This window comes from Haliaeetus albicilla, chromosome W (assembly GCF_947461875.1).
Source record: "Haliaeetus albicilla chromosome W, bHalAlb1.1, whole genome shotgun sequence".
NCBI classification, from domain to species: Eukaryota; Metazoa; Chordata; class Aves; order Accipitriformes; family Accipitridae; genus Haliaeetus; species Haliaeetus albicilla.
The window spans coordinates 38,146,941-38,171,219 of record NC_091515.1 but is presented as its reverse complement, the minus strand read 5'-3'; the positions used below and the strand labels follow the sequence as shown (position 1 = coordinate 38,171,219).

General features: G+C 44.8%; 1 protein-coding gene across 1 annotated transcript in view; it reads left to right on the top strand.

Moving 5' to 3' along the window:
* Window positions 1-11,939: 11,939 nt before the first annotated feature.
* Window positions 11,940-24,279, top strand: part of LOC138683468 (microtubule-associated protein 1B-like) — a 69,015-nt gene continuing 56,675 nt past the window's right edge. The window contains exons 1-2 of the mRNA XM_069775273.1: window positions 11,940-12,169; window positions 17,052-17,153. Coding sequence (XP_069631374.1) covers window positions 11,989-12,169; window positions 17,052-17,153 — 283 coding nt within the window. The 5' untranslated portion in view covers window positions 11,940-11,988. The remainder of the gene's footprint in view (window positions 12,170-17,051; window positions 17,154-24,279) is intronic.

Genomic DNA, 24,279 nt, shown 5'->3' with positions numbered 1-24,279 from the left:
TAATTCTGTAACTTGTAGTCCTTTGACAAGAATTAAAAACCAACAGAACTCACTGCCTTAAACCCAAGATATCGTAGAATCGTAGAATCATAGAATCATTTAGGTTGGAAAAGACCTTTAAGATCATCAAGTCCAACCGTTAACCTAGCACTGCCAAGTCCACCACTAAACCATGTCCCTAATTACGATGTTTGGTTCCCACACATATTGTCTATGAAAGCGAAGATCCCCTAGAAGTATCCTGAAAAGTAATGAGCTGTAAGTATCAATACCAGAATTATTACTAGCCATGCTTTGTATTTCCTCTGCACTTACTCTTAGAAGTGAGAGGATTGCAAAATACCTTAGTTTCAAGCACTGTTTAGATATTATTCCATACCCGATTATCTTTTGGCACTTACAAGTATTTTACTTCTTCCAATAATTTTGAAGAATAAAAGGTATTTTGATGGCTTACATCTTCACATGTCCCTCCACACCTATTTAGTTTCCTGGTACCTCAAATTGAATTAAAAAATTATGAATAGCTCCAAATTCTATCATCCTACCTTAAGTCCCTTTAGATTAAGTTCATCAGAACTAACAGCCATATATCCCATATCAACAGACCATTATTCTCTCTCTTGTTCAGAAGGGTTCAAAACTGCTCAAAGGAAACTCAAAACTACTGCCTGATGCTGTTTCACACTCTCCATTAGTTTTGTTGATGATGATGTTTTAATTATACATCCAGCTTTGCAGTACAATGGATATCATTGCAGTCAATGTCTTTATTATCATTTATCACTGATTTTTAAGTGTCATCCCAATTAGTAAACAGGATCTAATTACTTAAAACTGCTCTATTTTCTCTCCAACAGTGGAGAAGAAATAATTTTACTTTCATGTAAAACTATGTGTTTTTCATACCAAATTTCAGGATAAATTTATTCAAAATCATTCATTTCTAATTTGTCTTTTTTAATAGTCTAGAGGAAATTCCTTTTTTTTTCCCGTTTCATTCTCAGTAAAGTCAAATAAAGTATTTTTCCACTTTCCTCCTTTTTTTACTTCTAACTTCTTTTTCCACTGAACAAAAAGAAGGAAATTACTCTGAAAAAAAAATTTAACTTTTTCCATTAGAAACTAAAGCAAAATGTTACATGGTGTCATTTTTATCTCACTTCAAGAGAGAAAGTTGAATGTGAGAGAAAATGTTATTTTTAAAAGCAATAGCATTGCTTTCCTCACTTTTTAAAAAAATATTTAACTCCCCCTTTTCTATGGGGAAAGTGGGAGGAGTGGGAAACAGCAGAAATACTGAATGAAATGGATATTTCGCCACAAGGAAATAAAAACTTTCTTGCTTTTGCTGTTTAAAAAAATAGCCATTAAAATTGAAATAATATAATTTAAAATGCTTGAAATGAATGTCAGCCAAGTAATTTTTATTTAGCATGTAGTTAAACATAAAGCTTGCCATCTTAAAAAGTAAAGTAATATTTCCCCTCTTAAAATGTCTTTCCCTGAGTCTGAGTCCCTCGCTGCTCACTCAGGTACAGCGCGCTCATGCCCCTGACTTTTGCTATATCACTGCTGCAGAAGCTACTCCAGCAGTGCCAGCTTGAGGATGCTTCTGTTAGGGATGAGGATGCCTCCCTGTCTAAAAAAATGGGGGAAGGCAAGAGCAGTTGTCTTTATGAACCACACATCCTGGTTCTTCCAGGGACATGCAGAGCTCCTGACTAATCAGGTCACGGCCAGTGGCTGCAGAATGACGCATCTGCTCTGCTGAGGTCAGGGCAACGTGCTGACTGTCCCTCCATGCCTGTGCTGCTGCTGCATGCTCTGCTGAGTTGCTGTAAAGGAGCAACACAAGGAGGTGACTCTGGGAGGTAAAGGCTGAATCATGTGGGGATCATGGAGCTGCTGACTGCAGGAAATGAGGAGTGTAGGGTCATGTATGAGGGAGCGGGAGTATTGAGCGTGATGATAGGTCACACTGGGAAGACATCAGGTGAGGTACAAAATGTTATGGGTATTATTTGCTATAATATTGGTGGCATATTCTTGACTTCATCATGCATCAGGAAACACTTTTTCATTGTGAGGGTGATCAAGCACTGGCACAGGTTGCCCAGAGAGGTTGTGGAGTCTCCCTCCTTGGAGATATTCAAAAGCCATCTGGACATGGAACTGGGCAACCGGCTCTAGGTGGCCCTGCTTGAGCAGGGGGGGTTGGACCAGCTGACCTCCAGAGGTCCCTTCCAACCTCAGACATTCTGTGATTCTCTGATTTATGGTGTAGGCTGGCAAAGCTTCATCTCTGAAATATGTTATGTCTTATTGCCTCTCCTTATGAAAACATACCCACTTCATGAACCCAGTTCATGACTCATTGTGCAGTCTTCAGATTAACATTTCACTCAGTGAAGACAGACTATTGTTTTGGGTTTGTGTGGTGGGATTTTGGTAGCGGGGGAGGGGCTACAGGGGTGGCTCCTGTGAGAAGCTGCTAGAAGCTTCCCCGACTCCAAGTCCGACCCGCCTCTGGCCAAAGCCGACCCAATCAGCGACAGTGGTAGTGCCTCTGGGATAACATACTTAAGAGGGGAAACCTGCAGCAGGGGAGGAGAGTGGAATGTGAGAGAAACACCTATGCAGATACCAAGGTCAGTGAAGAAGGAGGGGGAGGAGGTGCACCGGAGGAGGTGATTACCCTGCAGCCCGTGGTGAGACAGCAGGCTGTCCCCCTGCAGCCCATGGAGGTGAACGGTGGAGCAGATGCCCACCTGCAGCCCGTGGAGGACCTGTTGCGTTAAAGCGTAACATTTGTCAGAGGGGCTGGGGGTGGCTAGGTTTAAATTCTCAGTGATGTCCAATTCAGCGCTATAAATCCGGTCATGTTCAATATGCTGAACTATCATGATGACGGATGCACTAATAGCATACTGCACTCTCAGCTAAGCTGCATTCGACACACTAGAATTACCAGACTTAGGGAGTTTGGTCGTGTTCAACAAACTATCACGGCTAGATTAATGAGCAGCACAGTTTATTAAAGCAACACTACAGGTTCTTTTGGATTGCTGGTGATAAATACACTGTCTGCAAAGCACGTGCAAATAATTATACAGTCGACTACAAGCACACTAAATTATGGAAAAAAACCCTAGAGATTTCCAAGTTTCACGGGGAAGCACTCGGTATAACCAAGTGTTCGAATCTTACCCAATAGGCGTCCCTATGGGGGGGGAAGAGAGGTTCAGCCCGTCGACTGATCCCAGAAGTCAGCGATGTCCTCCCGACTTGTCTATGATGGTGTCTTCCCTAGCATTCCTCCTCTCTTAAGCCCTTTTATATTTTCTTATTTTTAGGTGGAGCTTGAGTGACTCTAGTCATACATACCTTTACCATGATTGGTGTAAAATCTCCTCGCTTTACTTTTAAAGGTATATATGCTAGAAAAAATTTAGAGCGCATGCTCAGTGAGGGGTGGTCGCAGCTTGGAGGCGGGTAGCTTTTGGGATGGAGGTGTGTTTTAGTATTGTAATGAGATTATAATGAGCAAAGTTCACCCAGAGGACATGATTTAGCGTGTCACTACTCCAGAACTGGGCACTTATGATATAATTCAGAAGTAAGAGAGTAGTGTTGACAGAACCCCCATTATTTCACCTCCTTGCTTCAGTGGATTCAATGCAGGGATCTTCCATTCTTGTTCCAGTAGTTCCAGTTCCCCATCCCTGCAGTGATATCAGAGCCTGGCCACGGTGACTCCACTCTGCTCCACCCTCCGTGTTGCTTCTCAGAGTGAGCATACCAAGCTCCCCTGGTGTTGCTAACATCTAAGGTTGCAGGTTATGTTGCTTAGGGAATTATTATGGAACAGATTTCTTGTATATCCACTGCATTCCACCCTGGAGGTTTACCTTCCCTTAAGAGGGGGACATATCAATAAGTCACCTCCAGCAATCATTCCACAGCACCCCATGCCGGAGCAGTTGGATGCCCCCAAAGGGGGCCATGACTCCATGGGGAAGCCTGCGTTGGAGCAGTCTGTGACTGAAGATCAGCCCGCGGAAAGGACCCATGCTGGAAAAGTTCATGAAGGACTGCAGCCCATGGGAAGGACTCACATAGAAGTTTGTAAAGGACTGTCTCCGTGGGAGGGACTCCACGCTGGAGCAGGTGTCATGGTTTAACCCCAGCCAGCAACTAAGCACCACGCAGCCGCTCACTCACTCCCCCCACACCCAGTGGGATGGGGGAGAAAATCAGGAAAAGAAGTAAAACTCCTGGGTTGAGATAAGAACGGTTTAATAGAACAGAAAAGAAGAAACTAATAATGATAATGATAACACTAATAAAATGACAACAGCAATAATAAAAGGATTGGAATGTACAAATCATGCGCAGGGCAATTGCTCACCACCCGCCGACCGACACCCAGCTAGTCCCCGAGCGGTGAATCCCCGCCCCCACTTCCCAGTTCCTATACTAGATGGGACGTCACATGGTATGGAATACACCGTTGGCCACTTTGGGTCAGCTGCCCTGGCTGTGTCCTGTGCCAACTTCTTGTGCCCCTCCAGCTTTCTCGCTGGCTGGGCATGAGAAGCTGAGAAATCCTTGACTTTAGTCTAAACACTACTGAGCAACAACTGAAAACATCAGTGATATCAACATTCTTTGCATACTGAACTCAAAACAGCACTGTACCAGCTACTAGGAAGACAGTTAACTCTATTCCAGCTGAAACCAGGACAGTATCCACCCCTTATTCTATACCATTGACGTCATGCTCAGTTCCCATACCTTTAGTTACATCCTGATCAATCACCACCACCTTTCCATCCATTTGAGGCATATGAACAATGATATATATATCTATATGTATACACACACAGAGATATCATTCCTTTAGTTCATGGGTTATGTTCATAAAATGTTTGTTGAGTTCATTTAGTTTCCTATTCTGGGCTCCATCTGTCATACCAGTCTGTCTGGGCAGGAGGGATGGTGCAAAGTCCTCTCACTTGCTAGAGCAGAATTGGGCTTCAGTGCGGTGTGACGAGCAGGTGACATTGGACGCAGCAGGAGGATGGTGTGCACCGTTGGATTGTTGCATGCTGGAGTCAGTTCTGGTTCCATCACTACTGCGCTTTGCTCAGTTTTATCACAGTTCTTTCTTGCTTGATCTAAGTGATTCTTACTAGAGTACTGTGGACATAGCATATAACAATTATAGTAATGATAACATACAGTAGCAGGGTTATATAGCAACTAATATCATACAGTTTAATTCATTGGCTATTTTCACCTAAAATCAAATCCCCTTGAGGCACACATCGGACTTCTCCATCTTTTCGCATCACCTACCAAGTGCACCCAGGCCCTTGAGCAAAAGCAATCCCACGAATGGGTTTACCTTTGCCTGAGGCAGGAGTAACCCAGACTGTCTTCCCTAACGTATTCTTCATGTGCACTACAGGGACTTTAGCCCCTCCTACAGTATGTAAAAATTCTGACTGGGCAGGGCCACCCCGATTGGCAGATCCTCTGGTGTTGACTAACCAGGTGGCTTTTGCTAAATGTGTACCCCAATGGTTGAATGTCCCACCCCCCATTGCTCTCAATGTAGTTTTTAACAGTCCATTGTATCGCTCAATTTTCCCAGAGGCTGGTGCATGATAGGGGATATGATACACCCACTCAATGCCATGCTCTTTGGCCCAGGTGTCTATCTTTAGATTCCTAAGAAATGGATCTCCTGCGCAGGCCTCTTGACCTTACTTTCTTTTATGGCAAAACAGGCTTTCAGAAGGATTTGAATTATTTTCTTCCCTTTCTCAAAGACTTCTTCTGCTGTGTTGCCCCATATGATGATGTCATCAATGTACTGCAGGTGTTCCGGAGCTTCACCTTTTTCCAGTGCAGTCTGGATTAGTCCATGGCAAATGGTGGGGCTGTGTTTCCACCCCTGGGGCAATCGATTCCAAGTGTACTGGACGCCCCTCCAAGTAAAGGCAAATTGTGGACGACGCTCTGCTGCCAGAGGAACTGAGAAAAACGCATTAGCAATGTCAGTTGTGGCATACCACTTGGCTGCCTTTGACTCTAGTTCGTATTGAAGTTCTAGCATAGCTGGAACAGCAGCACTCAGCGGTGGTGTAACTTCATTCAGGCCGCGATAGTCAACTGTTAGTCTCCACTCCCCATTAGACTTTCGCACTGGCCATATGGGACTATTAAAGGGTGAGCGAGTTTTGCTGATCACTCCTTGGCTCTCCAGTTGGCGAATCAACTTGTGGATGGGAATCAGAGAGTCTCGGTTGGTGCGATATTGCCGCCGGTGCACCATCGTGGTAGCAATTGGCACTTGTTGTTCTTCAACCTTCAGCAACCCCACAATCGAAGGGTCTTGAGAGAGACCAGGCAGGGTAGACAGCTGTTCAGTGCCCTCCGTCTCCAAGGCAGCTATACCAAAAGCCCATCGATACCCCTTCGGGTCCTTAAAATACCCCCTCCTGAGATAGTCTATGCCAAGGATACACGGAGCCTCTGGACCAGTCACAATGGGGTGTTTCTGCCATTCATTCCCATTTAGGCTTACTTCAGCTTCCAATACAGTTAACTCTTGGGATCCCCCTGTCACACCAGAAATACAGATGGGTTCTGCCCCTTTATAGCTTGATGGCATTAGAGTGCACTGTGCACCGGTGTCTACTAGAGCCTTATACTCCTGTGGGTCTAACGTGCCAGGCCATCGAATCCACACAGTCCAATAGACCCGGTTATCCCTTTCCTCCACCTGGCTGGAGGCAGGGCCCCTCTAATTCTGGTCAGAGTATCCAGTATTCACTTCTCGTAAAATTGGCTCAGAATTCCCTTCAAGAGGATCAGAAAAAAGATCAGCCCTTCTACTCTGTTTGGAAACTGGAGCGGCATTTTTCCTGGTAGAATCCCCTTTTGTGGTGTTTTTTCCTCGCAGCTCATGTACCCGTGCATTTAGGACCGAGGTAGGTTTTCCATCCCATTTCCTCATGTCCTCTCCATGATCACATAGGTAAAACCACAGGGCACCTCGCTGTGTGTACCTTCTATATTCTCTCTCTTGGGCAGAAGAACGCTCACTCCTAATAGCTGAGACATTGGTCCTTACAGGTGGGGAGTAGGACATATCCTCTTTGATTTGTTGGACATCCTGGGACAGCTTCTCCACAGCCGAAATGCAGGCTTGTAGGGAGGAGGAGAGATTTTCTTCGTATTGATGGAGTTGGCGAGCCACTTCATCCACTGTAAGTGCCTCCTCGTCTTTCCAGGTCGTTATTGCCAATGTGTTGGCATAGGACGATGGTGCGCTCCGTACAAACTTTCGCCACATGGGTCGTGTGCATTGGACTTCGTCTGGATCTTTGGGTAATTGTGGGTTGTCCGGGTCATGATGAATCGTCTCTAGCACAGCTAATTCCCTCAGATATTGGATACCTCTTTCCATGGTGGTCCACTTTCTTGATTGACATATAACATCTTCCTTAAAGGGGTACCTTTCCTTCACACTTGACAGGAGTCGCCTCCAGAGGCTGAGGTCTTGTGTCCCTCTTCCAATTGCCTTGTCAATGCCACCTTCCCTGGCAAGCGATCCCAGCTGCTTGGCTTCCCTACCTTCTAATTCCAAGCTATTAGCCCTATTGTCCCAGCATCGGAGGAGCCAGGTGATAATATGCTCACCTATACGGCGGCCAAAATCTTTTTGCATATCCCGCAGCTCACTCAAGGATAGGGACCGGGTTATTACCTCTGGTTCTGCCTCTTCCTCCTGTTCCTGTGATGACCCTGGTTCACCTTCATCCTTCGCTAAGCGAACCGATTTTTTTTGTATATTTCTTCTTCTGTATGGAGGCAACTGATGCTGGTGCAGGTTGGTCCACTGGATCAGTTGCAGTACTGCTTGCCGAGGTTTGGGTAGCTGCAGTGCTTGTCGCCGGGGCTGGAGGGACTGCAGTGCCTGTTGCCGTGGTTTGGGTAGCCGCAGTGCCTGTCGTCTTGTTGTTAGGATAATCACAGTGTCTGTCACGGAGGTCTGGGTAGCAGCAGTGCTCGTTGCTGGGGCTGGAGGGACCGCAGTGCCCGTTGCTGAGGTTTGGGTAGCCACAGTTCTCGTCGCTGGGGCTGGAAGGGTCGCAGTGCCTGTCACCAAGGTCTGGGTGCCTGCAATGCTCCTTGCCGGGGCTGGAGGGGGTGCAGCACCCGTTGCCCAGGTTTGAGTGGCCGTGGTGCTCATCGTTTTGTTGTTAGGTCCAGAGACATTCTCTTCCCCTTGAGGGTACTGAGTGGTGTCGAACAGGGCTCGATAGGCATGGGCCAGGCCCCAGCACGTTGCAGTGATTTGTATCTCTCTGGAGCTGCTGGGGCGACAGCATACCTTCTCCAAATATTTTACTAGTTCTTCTGGATTCTGCACTTGTTCAGGGGTGAATTTCCAAAACATTGGAGGTGCCCGCTTTTCTAGGTACTTGCCCATACTACCCTACACACCCTGCCACTCATAATTATCCAGCCTTGGGGCAGATCTCTGGGTGATCTTCTTAAATAGTTGTTTAACCTTAAACAAGAGCTGAACCACATTCAGAAGCATGCTAATTCCTAGCAGTAGGGCTAGGACCGTGCTGGTCCCAACATCCCAAGAGTATTCACATTTTTCAAAATTCTCAAACACCATTGTAACTGGACTGAAGGAGAAAGGAGAGGGGAAGAAAGGTACCCCACCCATAGACTGGTTTTTCCAAGGAGGAAAGGTAAATGGTGTAATTATTAATAGTTTCCCACAGATGGCTCCCGCAGTATAAAGGTGACAATGCTGAGTGCAAATACCGGATTAATCCCACAGCCGATGACTTTATCATACCATAAACCAGTGTTATAAAATACATCAAAGAGAAAACCTTAATCCACCTCCCACGGATGATAAGCAGCAGAAGAGGAACTACATACAGCAAGCAAGGTGATACATAACAGAACTTTAAAAACCAGAGCAACAACTCTAAGAACACATACATCAACATAGTGACCAGCGACTATTAGACCAATATAATGAATGCTTAGAACAAATTTGTTTTAACAAGCTCTGGTCAGGTTTGTCGTTAACTCAACCCTTCGTGCCCCACGTTGGGCGCCAAAATGGACTGTTGTGGTTTAACCCCAGCCAGCAACTAAGCACCACGCAGCCGCTCACTCACTCCCCCCACACCCAGTGGGATGGGGGAGAAAATCAGGAAAAGAAGTAAAACTCCTGGGTTGAGATAAGAACGGTTTAATAGAACAGAAAAGAAGAAACTAATAATGATAATGATAACACTAATAAAATGACAACAGTAGTAATAAAAGGATTGGAATATACAAATGATGCGCAGGGCAATTGCTCACCACCCGCCGACCGACACCCAGCCAGTCCCCCAGCGGTGATTCCCCGCCCCCACTTCCCAGTTCCTATACTAGATGGGACATCACATGGTATGGAATACACCGTTGGCCAGTTTGGGTCAGGTGCCCTGGCTGGGCATGAGAAGCTGAAAAATCCTTGACTCTAGTCTAAACACTACTTAGCAACAACTGAAAACATCAGTGTTATCAACATTCTTCGCATACTGAACTCAAAACATAGCACTGTACCAGCTACTAGGAAGACAGTTAACTCTATCCCAGCTGAAACCAGGACATGTGCTTGCGAGGCAAGCAATTGTTTTATTTTTATGTCTGGGAACCACTACCAGTCTATTTTGCAACCAGTTAGCAAGTCCCCTTGGAAAGGTCCTTCCACACTCCAGAGACCAGATGCTTTTGTTGGTGATTGAAATAAAGGCATATTCCAAAGCCACGTACTGCAGTGAGAGAAGCCAGAAGCTGGCTTCCTCCAGTGGGCACCATGTGACAAGTCTTGAGGATATCTATAATCACAATACAGACTATTAGGATGGGGGTCATATAGGACATGGCCACAGATGAGTGGACATTATTTCTAGGTAGACATCTACACTATCTCATGGAAACTGCTAGGCTCAGCAAAGAAACACCAAAGTCATAGCTGGGCTCATACAAATGGGGGCACCCGAAGAGCAACACTGTACCCATGAATACCTTCCCAACTTTAGAACTGCTACCAGTTCTTTTGCATCTATGCCATTGCATTTGTTCTATTAGCTGTGTCAGCTCTAGTTAAGAATGAGCACCACTGCTCTTTATCGCTGTGTCATCTCAGCCACCTGATCTGGCTGTAAAAATGCTTGTCCTCAGTCTATAACCTTCAGTGTAATGGCAGCTCAGAAAAATATTCTACTTTGGATGCACCATCCAAACACATCACACCATATTAGTCAAGGCTCTCAATGCTGTATTTATGCAGAGGAACTATTCATATTAAAAACACTAGGTGCTATAGGCAGATATAACATTATATAACATTAAGTAGCACCTACAACAATGGGGTTTCAATCTTTGTGGGTTCCTCTAGGCAAATAAGACATGTTAATTAGAATGAGTGCAGTGTGCCCTGAAACAAAGTACATATTCTAAGAAAACAGGACTGATGTATTGGTTCATCCAGGCAAGTACTCTGTGTTTCTGAGGAGCAGGCAGGGAATTTGAGCAGTCAGTACTGGAAGGAGCTGCACACAGAGGAAGTGTCTTCTCAGTCAGGGACCAGAAGTTATCTTAAAAACCAGGCTATAAAAGTTTATATCCTTTCCTAGGTCACAGTGAGATTTCTTCCACATCACTTTAGCCATATAAACAAGATACTTAGTGTAAATCAGTGCCTGGCTTCTGTCAGTAAAGAGGAACATCTTAGGCTGATTTATCTCAGACTGCTCTATCCCATTTTAGGGGAGGATAAAACACTTTTAGGAGGTGATTGAATTTCTCTCTTGAGTGGGTCTCAGTATCAGGGAGCAAATGTCTAAATTATATGTGGTAATCAAGAGGAATCAAGCCTTTGTTTTGGTAATTGTAGATGTTTTCTGATACCATTGCTCCCTGGAATTGCTTGAGCCCAGTCAAAATTAGTTACCCAAAGCCCTTTGAACTTCTAGAGCCTTCAGAATATGGGTTTTAGCAGCTTGTCAAGAAACAGTGCTTTTCTGGGGTAAGTCATATATCCATGGGCCTTGAATATGTGCAGAAAACCTGTTTGAAGTATCTTATTAAGTGAACTGTTTTCAAACAAAAAAAAAAAGGTAACAAGAATATTTAGATTGCCAGTTGGGAGGGGGGGAAATATGGCTCAAATTTTGCTGCAGTGCTACAGTGAGATGCAGGAGACTGGACTCTCGGCCTTGGACAGTGGAGCTGCTTTTTTCATCCAGCATTGGGGTGCAGCTGGAGCCCTGATGCTGGCTTTCCCAGATGAGCTCACCAGGTCTGCCAGGGCATCACCTGCAGCTCCTCATGGCACGGCCACCATGCTTCAAGACTGAGACCCTGGGAGGGCCTCGGGGAGCAGGAGATGGCCAGGCCAGCAGGGTGAGGCCCTGGGGGAACAAGGGATATGGGATGACCAAACCAGCAGGGTAAGACAGCAGGAGGGCTCAGGGAAAGGGGGTGTGTGTGAGGGACCTGGGACCTGTGCCAGCTGGGGATGCATGGGCAGAGGGGTCACGCGGCGGGCTGGGGCACACCCCGAGGCCGCCATCGCGGTGGCCCCTCGGGGCATTGTTCACACCCCGCGTCCTTCCTGCTTCCGGGGGCCGCCGCGGGGAGAATTTGCCGCAGATGACATCAGCTGTGGATGCTGGAAAAGTGGCGGTGGGGGGATGCGCCGGCTCCCCCCCCCTTCTTCTCCTCCTCCTCCTCGTCATCCTCCTCCTCCTCCTCGCCAGGTCCCTGCCCTACACCGTCTCCGTATAAAAGCGCCGCCGCCTCCCCACCCGCCCTCACTCCCTGCCTCCTGCGGAGCCGCTGCCGAGCTGCCCTTTTCCCCCCGGAGCCGCGGGGCGGAGCGGGGCGCCCGCGATGGCCACCGTGGTGGTGGTGGAAGTGGACTCGGAGCCCTCCTGTAGCATCCCCAACCCCACCTCCCTCTCGCCCAGCCTCTCGCACCGCTTCCTGGACAGCAAATTTTACCTGCTGGTGGTTATCGGCGAGCTGGTGACCGAGGAGCACCTGCGGCGGGCTATCACCAACATCGAGCGAGGTGAGGCGGCGGGGAGCGGGGCCGCCGCAGGCAGCGCCGCAGCCCCCCGTAGCCCCCCCCCCCCCCCAGACACATGAGCTGCGAAGTCGTGGTCTCCGGTTTCTTCTTTTTATTTCACGAGGGGCTCGTCGTCCGGTCTGCGCGCACGCCCCTCCCGCCCCACCGGACTCGGAGCCCCTCTGTCGGGTGCGAGCGCCGGGGAGCCGCCCGCGGCGGTCAGCGGCTGTGGGCCGGGCCCCGTGCGGCGTCCGGCGGCGGCTCCCTGCTGCCGCCCGCACAAAGATCCGCAGTCGGCTCGGCGCGTACCGCGCCCCGCTGTCCATCCCCAGGAGCGTCTGCCCCGCTGCTAGCAGCGGGCGAAGGGGCAAGTCCCATCCTCACCATTGTTGGGGCGGAGGGGCTGCGGCAGAAGCCGAGCGCTGTCGAGTCTGTCTGCCCAGAAACAGCGGCGGGTGGGCGTGGCGCGGTCCGCACTGCGGTCCCTATGGCAGCCCGGAGCGGACAAAGGGCGTCCGCGCCGCCGAAAAAAACCGGCGTCTGGGGCTGGGGTGGCCGGGCTGCGGGGCGGCTGTTCGGCATTTCCCTCGGTTCCCCTTCAAACCCTTGTCCCCCACCGCGAAACCAAACCAGAGGGATTTGGGGAGTTTTCCTTCTCGGTGACAAAGACTCCCTGAGCAGGAATGCAGCTGTGCCTATTGTGTCTAACTTTCGGCAACAAGACTTTTCTCTTGGCTGGAGAATTTTTCAGGACCTAAGCTTTATATGCACATATATATTTCAATAAAGAAAAATATACGGGTACTAAGGCTAATACCTGAGTGCTCAGCCTCATTATTGTCCAGCTATGGGATGCTATGACTCACTGTTTATTTGTCCTATTCTTAAGACAGCAATACAGGAAGGTATCACAAGTGAAATGACAGTTTTATAAGTTCTCGATGTGGTTTCTGATACAATAGATTGCAGTGTACATGGGGAAGGGAAAAAAGCTCTGTTGCCATAATAGTGGTATGAAGCACAAAGAAAATTATTGCTGGACCCTATAGTTTGTTAAACTCAATTGATACATGATTTTGTAACATATTTTTATTCTGGGCTGGTGAAAGCAGAAATATCAGAAACCTGCCATTGTTAGAAGGGAGAAAGAGACCTTGGAAAGGGGAACTGGTAGCAGCCTTGCCATGTAGGTGTGGTTCAGCAGTCCAGCTAGGGCTTAATTTGTCTCTATTGTTGTTTTCTCAACTACTGTTGCTTTAGTTGGCCATTTCTCTTGATTCTTTTTTCATGACTGTGATAAAGGGCTGCCTCATCACAGCTAATCAGCTTTACCGTGACCTGTTCATCTTTTTTGCTACCATTGTCTCCTAGGGAGAACTACTGAGGCAGATGCTTTGTCATTCAAAGCCTCTTCAGCATTGCATTTTCCTAATGCTATCTAATTTTTGGTTGTGTCAGAAGTAAATTGGCTGCATTTAATTCAATTATTAAAATTTATAGAGCAAATGGATAAAACTTATGCCCTTAAGACATTTGATGTCATCCTTCCTCTGAAGAAATGCTCTTCAGTCTCTTGAAGCTTCTATTGTACAGTTGCTGCTGCATAGCTCTGTTGCTGCTACCTCTTGCCACTAAGCATAACACCCACTTACAGTTTTAGATGTTCAGAAGGAATGCTTTGGCCTTTTTATTCATCATTTTGGATTAGAGGTCACCTCACTGCTCCTGGTGTCAGACAATCTGACTGGGATTTTGTCTGCCAGGAAAAAGCCTTGATCAAATTTTGAGGTGTATTGTTCTGGACAAGTATGCTGGGAGTCTGAAGCTCTATCTGTGTGAGGCAAATATGGGCTTGACTAATCTCTCATAGGAAAGTATGCTGTAGTCTGGAAAAAATGGCTTCTTTCAACCTTTATTCTCAACAGATCCTTAAATGCGTTTAGGGTTCTTGATAACTCTGCCTCGCTGTCTTCTCTGGTACATCTCCTAAGTACCATCACTGAAAAGTGTGGATTCATGCACTGAACCGCAGCACAATGTGTCAAAGAAAACATCTGCTGATAACACATCAGTGGCGTGATGCTATGCAACCTGGTGGAATGCAGAGTCATTTCTTAATATATCATGAAGAGGGAATGGTGTGGCAAGCTGCATTTTCAATAATTACGTTTAGGATGTCACTTTGCTAAGGGAGCAATCCTCCAACCCACCGTCCACCAAAAAAGAAGGTGGGAGCAAAGAGAAAGCTTCAAGATTTTTCCACTGATTTGGCAGATGCCACTGGGTGTGCCCTGTCTGCTGTCTGATAAGTCCTGTGTCTAGTGGCATTGCACTCCTAAGCCTGCAGAAAGAAATAGCTCCAGTTCAGTCATACTTCCAGTAGTTACTTCCATGCTGTTAATGATATACATCATTGGATTGACCTTGAATTTTAGTTCCAGAATTACCTCCATTCTACCCAAACCTGATTTGGTTATATAATGTATATAATATATATATAATACATTATACTACATTATAATGTATATGCACAATTTTTGCATCCAGAATGCTGAATCATGCAGCTGCAGATTTGGAATATTCTATTCAAATCCCAACTTCAGCTTCTAGGACTACTGTGTGCATGGTATGTCTAGGCTTTTTCTTTTTTTTTTTTTTTTTGGGGGGGGGTATTTATTTCACATTGAGTCCTGTATTTTGGACATTTCCTGGCTCAGCAGTCTGACTATGCCTAATCAGAATCTTATCCCTACTGCAAATTTGGATTCACAACAGAAGCAGCTAGGGATGGATGGTGGACAGATCCTATCACTAGCAGCATTGCTGAATCATAGTCCATATTGCTTAATTGACCTCCAGAAAGTTTTGTAGTTTCCCCACACAAGCTTGCTGTCAGAGGCCAGCGAGCTGTTTATCTTCTAGCTTCTTGAAGTCCAGCACTCATTCATTCAATGTACTTCAGCTTTGTGATCAATGTCAGCTTACTAGTCATAGTTTTCATATGCACTGTACATGTGGGGTCTTATATCATGTTTACTTTCTTGCTCTCAAATATTCCAACACCTGGAAAACATTAAAGTCTGTTGAGCTGTATTTGTCTGCCAAAACTACGCTCCAAAAATGCACCATATGGCCAAGAGATTTTTGAGAAATGAAAATAAGGAGACTTACAGAAGAGACTCACTGATTATGCCTCTGAACAATGATGCATAATTCAGGAAGTGGAGGTGGCTGGTTATAGTTCAGTTATTTTTCTCTTGAGTGGTTATGAAACACACAGGTGATACTGTATTTCCAAATTTATTTAGTTTCTGATGGCAGCTACTTAATAGCTGGTAGCATATCCCAGTAAGAAGCATGCTCCTACCTTGATTGGGATGCTGACAAGGAAAAGCACTGGATGAATTCTCCCTGAAGAGGCTTCAGGCTCTTGAAATGCAGATGTTCATATTTGCATGGAGAACCTACCCAGAGCTGCAATGGGAGACCGGCAGCACAGATCTGGTTTCTCTGCTCTTCCCCCTCTTTCTCCTCCTCATCCTTCACCCCTACAACATGGCTTCTGCCAGCACAAGGCTTGACATTTCTGCTGCCTTGAAAGAGAATAAAGCATGAGAGGCAGCATTGACAGTAAAGTTCACAGCCTGAAATCCTGACAGTTACCAGCAGAAGTGTTAGTGCTAGTTTCACGGTAAGGGCTTGGCCACACACCTCTTCAGGCATCTCCTGCACCCCAAAGGTACCAAACCCCAAAGTGATTTAACTCAACAATTTCATGCAAAGACATGGTCAGGCATGTGGAGAGGGGCCACTAGACACTTCCTCACCTGCAGTCCCTTCTGTGTTTGCCAGCTAATTTGTGTAAGTCTAATGACATTCCTTTAGGAAAAAAAACAAAAATCACTATAATGTTGGTGTTCAAAATCGCAGCAGTGCCTGGACTTACCAGTAGTACAACTGCCTGCTCATTATTTTCAAAACAAAACAAGAAAACTATAGAAAAATCTTAAAACATGTCCTCCTGTTAATTTGTTGTGTTTTTTTGTGTTATTGTGTTGTTTTTTTTTTAATTTAGTCATCAAAATCTTATGGTAGGAAACTATAAATTTGTCTTTTGGCTGCAGTGATTTTTTTTTTCTGGTCAAATTTCTATCCTTAAAAATATATTTTGGAATATTACATTTTATGATCATATATGTGTCAAGTGTCTCACTTTCAAAGTAGCTGGAGGGAAAAACAGTAGGGAATAGAGATGTGATGTTTATTTTTTAAAAGAAAAAAGATCAAGCATAGCATTTTAAAATCTCAAAACTAGAATTTTGATATTTCATAAATAAAAGATCACTTAAATTTTAATTTAAAATATGGGATGCTTCAAAGCTTTTGAATGAAGAAGTCAGCAATTTAATACTTTGTATTTAAATATTAATTTGCAACATGCTAGGTGATGCTGTCTTTTTTTTTTTTCTCGGGAGGACAAATACAATGGTCTTGCAATAGGGCTAACGTACCCCCTGAGTGGTTCACTCTTTTCAGTTTTATAAATCAGTGTATTGCTATTTTAAAGTCAATTCCGGGACAAAAATAACTTCTCATAATGTGGCTACTAGGATGTGGGAAGCAGCAGTCCTAAAGCAGGGGCCTTAAAGGATTGTTACCTTTTGGAAGGGCAGATTTCCTCTTGCTTGTGACTGATCCCTGTCCAGAGTGCTTCTTCTGAGCACCCAGCACTTTGCAAAGGATAGCTGTGTGGCGTGAAAGGAAGAGAGGCTGGTTTTGGAATTTAGAAATATGCAAATAACATGAATGTAAATGGAGAAATAATAAATTAAAACTTCCAGTGATCATATATCAAGCTAGATGTGTTTTGCATTTTGAATTTTAGGAGTCCGATCATGGGACACAAACTTGATTGAATGCAACTTGGATCAAGAACTGAAACTTTTTGTGTCTCGCCATTCAGCTCGATTCTCTCCTGACATTCGAGGTGAGTTTTTGGAAGTGTTTGACAAAGTTTTGTTTTGTATGTTTTTTTAAGAGCAGAATTAATAAATACACTCAGGTATTGGATGGCCCACTTTCATTTGTGATTCTTTATGATGAATACTTTTTTCTTTCTTTTAAAATATGGCTTGAAAATTATAGTATGTTTTAACTTTCTGACAACAGGAAATGTCTGAAACTTTAAAATTATCAGCCTTTTAGGTTAGCTTCATGTATCTCACCATGATTACTTTGGCAGTAGATGTTAGTTTTAGGGCCCCATTAAAGTTAAGTGAAACTCACTTTTTGACTGAACAGTTTGTTCATGTAGCACCAATCTAGTAGTCCTGGAGACTGAAGCTGTTCCTCACTGTGGTAGGTAGAGCACATACAGAAAATAACCCCCAAAAAGTTAGCTCTACAGTTTGATAGAGCCAGAAATCATGTCACGGCTGTTGTATGAGTGTGGCTCAAGCCCCATGTTTGTCCCCAAAGGGCTTGGACTTTCCTCTTCCTTGGTATGAAAAAGCTGAGGGGTGGAGGATCTACCTTGACTCACAGGAACTTTCTTTGGCTTGTATGAAGAAATTAGAATTTTACAGGGCTCATGAGACTAAATCTTCTCTTCTACTGCCTTTTCTTCAAGCCTGTGCTTCCTTTAGAGGATTCATAAAATAAATAAAAAATCCAACAATTTTGTTAAGTGTTGTCGTGGTTTCAGCCCAGCCGGTAACAAAGGACCACGCAGCCGCTCACTCACTCCTCCCGCCCCCCTCCGGTGGGATAGGGAGGAGACAAAGGAGAGAAAAGAAAAAAAACCTGGAACCTCGAGGGTTGAGATAAAGGCAGTTTACTGGGACAACACACAAAAAAAAGGTTACAACAACAACAACGGTACTAATGAAAGAGTATACAAAACGAGTGATGCACAGTGCAACTGCTCACCATCCGGAACCCGACGCTCCGCCACTTCCCCCACCGAAAGTCGAGAGCACCCCCCGGCCCGCTCCCCATTTATATACTGAGCATGATGTCACATGGTATGGAATAGCTCCTCGGCTTGTTCAGGTCAGCTGCCTTGGCTATGCCCCCCCCCACCTCCCAGGTTCCTGTAAAAAAATTAACTCTATCCCAGCTGAACCCAGGACAAGTGTAAAATTTGATTTATTCTGAGTGCATGGGAATCAAGTGTTTGGTAAGTTTTCTAATATCTCATTACTTTAACACAACTGCTGAGTATGTGTGAAATTAATCTTGGTTTTTGTATAAAAATATATAGCCTTCTCCAAGGAGTATAGGTTGCTTTCATTGGTGAAATTATTGTGGCCATGTGCACATTGACTAGTACAACCTAGTATTGATGAATGTTATAAATTCCAGCTTCAGGAACATCTCTTAAGTATGGTGAAAAGGGCTATGAAATGTTGTATCATACTACTGCATCACATTCCTAAGGTCAGTTGCTATACACTGTTGACAAAGAGATCCTGACATCTTGCTAGCATGACATCATTGACCTGATGGTCTTGAATAATGTACCAAAATGTCTTGTGTTACTAATTCTTCCTCTGGCAGCATAGATTATAGCAGATCTTGCCATATCTCCCCATATCTATAGAGAGTAAAACATTGCCAGATTTAAGAAAAAAATATAACTCTATGATTCTTCCCTTGGTTTGTAAAACAACAGAACCAATACAAGAATACTCAGTGTGAAGATTTAGGGTCAAGGCATGTAGTTCCTGAATTACATAGAAGTAAACTCAGGCCTAGAATACATCTCTTTCATTTCAATTTAAATGTCATGAAGCCAATTCAACTTCTCAGTGACATCAGTTGCCTCGTTTTACAGAGAGGGTATTCCGATAAGTGAAATTAGCAGAATTTATTCTTAAGGAATGCAATATGCACTGCACCTCATTTTTAACATGTACGTGTTTTATTTTAAAATGTCCGGAAAAAAAAAGGTCTTGTGCTTCTTGTTTAGCAAAAATATTCCAGTGTGTCTAGGGTTTTTTTGCTATCTTGTTTAGATGATACCTCTTGATAGCGTTGCATGAATTACAATATAGCAAATACTCTGCTTTCATATGATAAATGAAATAAGATTGTGCACCTCTTTTTTTCAACAGAAAAATTATAGAATCCTCTAGGAATTTTTCTCTAGGAATAGTATTTTTGGTTGTTTTTTTCTTGTTTGTCTAGACTTGCCTATTTAGTCTGTCATTGTGTTGAATTGCAGCTTAATTGCATGTGACTGGAATTCATCAACATCTCTATGACAAGTAGTAATGAATGTGTTTTTCAGCACTGTTCAATCTTTAAACAACAAGCTGCCAAAATCTATGTTGAAAGAGCATTAAGGGAGCCTGAAACCAGGAAAGAGGGAACATCCAGAAATAAAGCTAGCCCTCTTGACCAATTTCATTTCTCAAATTTTGTGGAGAAGCCCATTGACACCTTCAGAATCCCACTGCACAGATCAGAGGACAATATTTTAGTCTCTCTAGTCTCTCTGTGGTTCTCTGATGCTGAATCTGCATGAGGCTCCTTTGTATCTTCTCTACTGTTTGATAGGAAGGAGAGTTTTTTCTTGCCATTTGTTAATAAAATTTCAGAATGTTTGATTTCTGTTCAACAAATGTTGAATTTTGAGTGTTTAGCCAGGGAAACTGGCAACATTTATACTAAAGAGGATTGTAAGTACGTATTCTCTTATGGTCCCAAACTCAGAAATTCTTTGGTATTTGGGTAACTAGGTGACCTCTTGTCCAAGGAAAGTATTCATCCAAGATGATGGGATAGTCTGTGGGATTTAATTAAACAGCCTTTTCTTCAATCTTTTGAGACTGAACTCTTTGTGTGACTCAAACATAGGGACGGTTTACTCTTGAGGAAGGGTAGAGTCATTTAGTGTGTCTGCACAGCTCTTAGTATAGTGAGGTCTGACTACTGGCTGAAACCTTTTTGATTATAATGTTTGTTATGGTAATTGCAGTGCCAATTCAGTACATGCTTGTATGCTTCTCAAAGCAGCTTGAGGATACATGCAGCAGCAATGTAAAGGGTAGGACTCTTTCTCCAAAAGGAAGCTTGGCGGAAACAGGGCCGACCCTGTCCTCATGCCATATGCCTGCACTGTCAAAGGGGAGACATGCAAGAGAATGTCTGTCAAAGCATTTGTGTGTTTTCACTTGAGGAATTTGAGGTCTCCATGTGTAGTGAATAGCAATGTATATATTGATATTGCAGAGAGCGTGACCAGATCCCAACACTCTTTTTGTGCTCTTATCAAGGGAATGGATTGTCACAGTGATGTCTGTGCATTGTATATTCAGCTGCTAGGCAATTTATGGATGATTTATGATTCCCTGAAAAATAGGATTCAGAATGGAGATGCCAGCAGATCTTTTCTGATCCCTTGTAAAGCAGGTGAGTTAGTAGACTCCTTAATAATAATACCAAATCTTGCAGAGATGTTGTTGTCAGGTGCTGGTGAAAAATGAGTAACAGAGCTTATTAACTGGTTGCCAAGACAACAGGCAACATGACTTAAAATGGGTACTCCAGTGCTTGCCTGTTTTCTCTGTCATGTACTGATGATAACTTCCATCTTATGTTAACTTCACAAAGACAAAAAATTCAGAGTTGTAACACGTACGTGCTGAAAAAAGAACTGTGTATCTGGTAGTGAGGTGGAGCAAGTGGAGAGTCTTGGAAAGAGCTCTGTTGAAGTTGCAGCTGTTGCTACCAATCTTAATTAAAAAAAAAAAATATTCAGCTGCATAAAGCTGCATGAATATCCTGCTTCACAAAAGACCGAGTAAAAGGATTTTGTGTGTGGATGAAGCCATTGAAGGCCCTTCTGCAAGACTTCCACACCTGCTGTTTTGTCCCTCAGCTTCCACCTGAGGACACTTGACTGTTTCATTGGTGTGTGTTCAAGTCCTTGTATAGATTAAAACCTGGTTTATTTCAATAGCTGTGCAGTAGCTAGTTACCCCAAATCTAAGAAATACTGCTCAAGCAATTCACTGTGGCTACTTTGTATTTTGTCCTGTTGTTATGAAGAACATGTATCTGTGGAAGGCACATTTCCTATCTGAGCAGTACCAGAAGGTCTCCTATTGCCCATAAGTCAGCGGTCAGTGACTGCACTGACTTAAGTGAGTCCTTCTTTACCTGTGCCCAAGACTTTATTTTCACCAGCCTGCATGTGGCCAGGGAGGACCTTGGCAAAGTGCAAGACATGTTTGGTGTCCCCTTGGCAGCTCTTCCCTCAGCAGCAGCAGTGGACTTGCCTCCTTTGGGCTTCTTAGAGAAGGCCGTTGTTCTTTGAAACTGTCATTACCCCAAAAAGACTTAACAGCTTTCATTCTGAAAGTTACCATTTCAAAAGTTACAATTAAGGATTGTTAGTGTCTGGGAATTTTGGTCATCAATACCCATAACTCCATAGTTTGCCAAAATGCTGTATAGTCCTTGTCCTGTCCCACTTGGTGGGCTCGGGGGAGGTGATATTTTAGATAGTCCATCACCGCACAGAGGAGTCACATCAATGACTCAGGAGGGACAGGGAAAATTTCAACACCCTGTTTTGCTCGGCAAATCCCAGGGCAGGAGTCATGACAATGGCTCCTAAATGCTCAAAATATGTTTTATTTCACGTTGACTTATAACACAAGTGTGGCTAAATTTTGCGTAGCAGATATTTTGCATAAAAAACTTGACACCTAACAGCCGTAGCAAAATATTCCTAACAACAAGGTAGGAGGAAGAGAAGAGATAAGAGAGAGAGAGAAGAAAGAGAAAAAAGGCGAGGTAAGTATCACCACCCTTGGATCCAACGAGGAAAGAGTCTCAGTAGTAACTGTCCGGATTCCTCAGGCAGTGGGCGCGTACCTGGGGGTTGATCTCCCTCCCCTTTTATACCCTCATCTGAGAGCCCTTCACGCAAGTGTTGTAGGGTTTTCTCGAAAGTTCTTGGGGGGGGAAGGGTGTCGCTGATGCCCCCTTATCCCATTTAACTTGTTTACACAACTGCCGTGGTAAGGGCCTGTGGCAAAACTCCGAACCTGTGACAAAACGTCCAAAGCGCAACCGCTAGAAAACTTACCAGAAAGACCATTGCCAGAAAGCCTCTTTGAGGTACAACCGCTAGAAAGCCTCCCAGAAACAGTTCACTACCCCACCTCCGCAGGGCACATCCTGTTTCGGCTGCTTGCGGCTATCTGCTTGGTTGTTTGAGACAAAATGGTAGCCATTCTCTCACAGTCTCTCAGTCCCTCACAGTCCTATTGCATTTGTCAAAGCAGATCTACCCCCAGTTAATATCATGCCTAGTAGCTTGCAATGTCAGCTCATGGAGTCGCTGATAAAATCCTAAAGGGCATGGTTTTAGTGCTCTCTTACTGAAAACTGTAGTTAAAAATTCGTCAAGTAAGAGGACATAGGTACTTGAGCAAAACTTATCACTGACAATGAAAGACACACAAAAAAAGCTAACAAGTCAAGGCCAGATTTCTCAACCGATATCTGAGCACCATCACTAAGCACCTAAGAATTAATTCAGCTTAAAAACTCAAGTAGTCTGGTATGCACATTTACAGGCAACATATAAATATGATTCTACAGCTGAGACACTGATAGCTGGAATAGCTATTGAGTGGAGTCATTGATCAGCAGTCCTGGCTAACCGGGGAGGTCCCAGTTGACTGGAGGTTAGCAAATGTGACGCCCATCTACAAGAAGGGCTGAAAGGAAGATCCAGGGAACTACAGACCTGTCAGCCTGACCTCAGTGCTGGGGAAGGTTATGGAGCAGCTCATCTTGGGCGCCATCACAAGGCACGTACAGGACAACCAGGGGATCAGGCCTGGTCAGCATGGGTTTATGAAAGGCAGGTCCTCCTTAACTAACCTGATCTCCTTCTATGACAAGGTGACCCACCTAGTGGATGAGGGAAAGGCTGTGGATGTTGTTTACCTGGACTTTAGTAAAGCCTTTGACACCGTTTCCCACAGCATTCTCCTGGAGAAACTGGCTGCTCGTGGCTTGGACTGGTGTGTTCTTTGCTGGGTAAAAAACTGGCTGGATGGCAGAGCCCAAAGAGTTGTGGTGAATGGAGTTAAATCCAGTTGGTGGCCGGTCACAAGTGGCGTTCCCCAGGGCTCAGTATTGGGGCCAGTTCTGTTCAATATCTTTATCAGTGATCTGGACGAGGGGATCGAGTGCACCCTCAGTAAGTTTGCGGATGACACCAAGTTGGGTGGGAGTGTTGATCTGCTTGAGGGTAGAAAGGCTCTACAGAGGGATCTGGACAGGCTGGCTGGATGGGCCGAGGCCAATTGTATGAGGTTCAACAAGGCTAAGTGCTGGACCACAGTGCCCGTTGCCGAGGTTTGGGTAGCCGCAGTGCCTGTCATCTTGTTAGATCCAGAGACCTTCTCTTCCCCTTGAGGGTACTGAGTGGTGTCGAACAGGGCTCGATAGGCATAGGCCAGGCCCCAGCACGTTGCAGCAATTTGTATCTCTCTAGAGTTGCCAGGGTGACAGCATACCTTCTCCAAATATTTTACTAGTTCTTCTGGATTCTGCACTTGTTCAGGGGTGAATTTCCAAAACATTGGAGGTGCCCACTGTTCTAGGTACTTGCCCATACTACCCCACACACCCTGCCACACATAATTATCCAGCCTCGGGGCAGACCTCTGGGTGATCTTCTTAAATAGCTGTTTAACCTTAAACAAGAGCTGAACCACATTCAGGAACATGCTAATTCCTAGCAGTAGGGCTAGGACCGTGCTGGTCCCAACATCCCAAGAGTATTCACATTTTTCAAAATTCTCAAACACCATTGTAACTGGACTGAAGGAGAAAGGAGAGGGGAAGAAAGGTACCCCACCCATAGACTGGTTTTTCCAAGGAGGAAAGGTAAATGGTGTAATTATTAATAGTTTCCCACAGATGGCTCCCGGAGTATAAAGGTGACAATGCTGAGTGCAAATACCGGATTAATCCCACAGCCGATGACTTTATCATACCATAAACCAGTGTTACACAATATATCAAACCTTAATCCACCTCCCACGGACGATAAGCAGCAGAAGAGGGACTACATACAGCAAGCA